This window comes from Eimeria mitis, genomic scaffold (assembly GCF_000499745.2).
Source record: "Eimeria mitis Houghton genomic scaffold, Emh_scaff2923, whole genome shotgun sequence".
Classification (NCBI taxonomy): Eukaryota; Apicomplexa; class Conoidasida; order Eucoccidiorida; family Eimeriidae; genus Eimeria; species Eimeria mitis.
In genome coordinates, this window is record NW_013571264.1 from 7,062 (window position 1) to 7,516 (window position 455).

General features: G+C 63.5%; 1 protein-coding gene across 1 annotated transcript in view; it reads right to left on the reverse strand.

Annotated features, from left to right (window-relative positions):
- EMH_0060320 (uncharacterized protein) overlaps positions 1–455 on the reverse strand; it is a gene marked incomplete at both ends in the record, with an annotated part of 7,138 nt that overhangs the window by 6,468 nt on the left and 215 nt on the right. Inside the window, one exon of the mRNA XM_013497783.1 lies at positions 1–453. Coding sequence (XP_013353237.1) covers positions 1–453 — 453 coding nt within the window. The remainder of the gene's footprint in view (positions 454–455) is intronic.

The window sequence follows — 455 nt, forward strand, 5'->3', positions numbered from 1 at the left end:
GTCCAGGTCAAACAACTGCTGCTGCAGCAGATCATGCATAAGCTGCTGCGCCTGCTGCTGCACCAGCCACTCCTGCTGCTGCTGCTGCTGCTGCTGCTGCCGCTGCTGCTGTTCGTCGTCCTGCAGAAAGCTGGCTCGTCTGTGGTCTTTCCGTGCTGCTGCTGCTGCTGCTGCTGCTGCTGGACCTGCTGCTGCTGCTGCTGCTGCTGCTGATGTGCCTGCTGCAAGCGAAGGAAAGAAAGAGGAGGCAGCAGGGGCCCCCCAGGCCTCCTCGAATCCTGGGGGTGGCTGCTGCACTGCAGCAGCAGCAGCAGCAGCAGCAGCAGCAGCAACAGCAGCATCTGCTGCCCACTGCAGCTGCTGCTCCGTTCCTGCTGCTGCTGCTGCTGCTGCTTGTGCTGCAGCACCCACAGATGTGGGCTGCGCTGCTGCTGCTGCTGCTGCTGCTGCTGCTG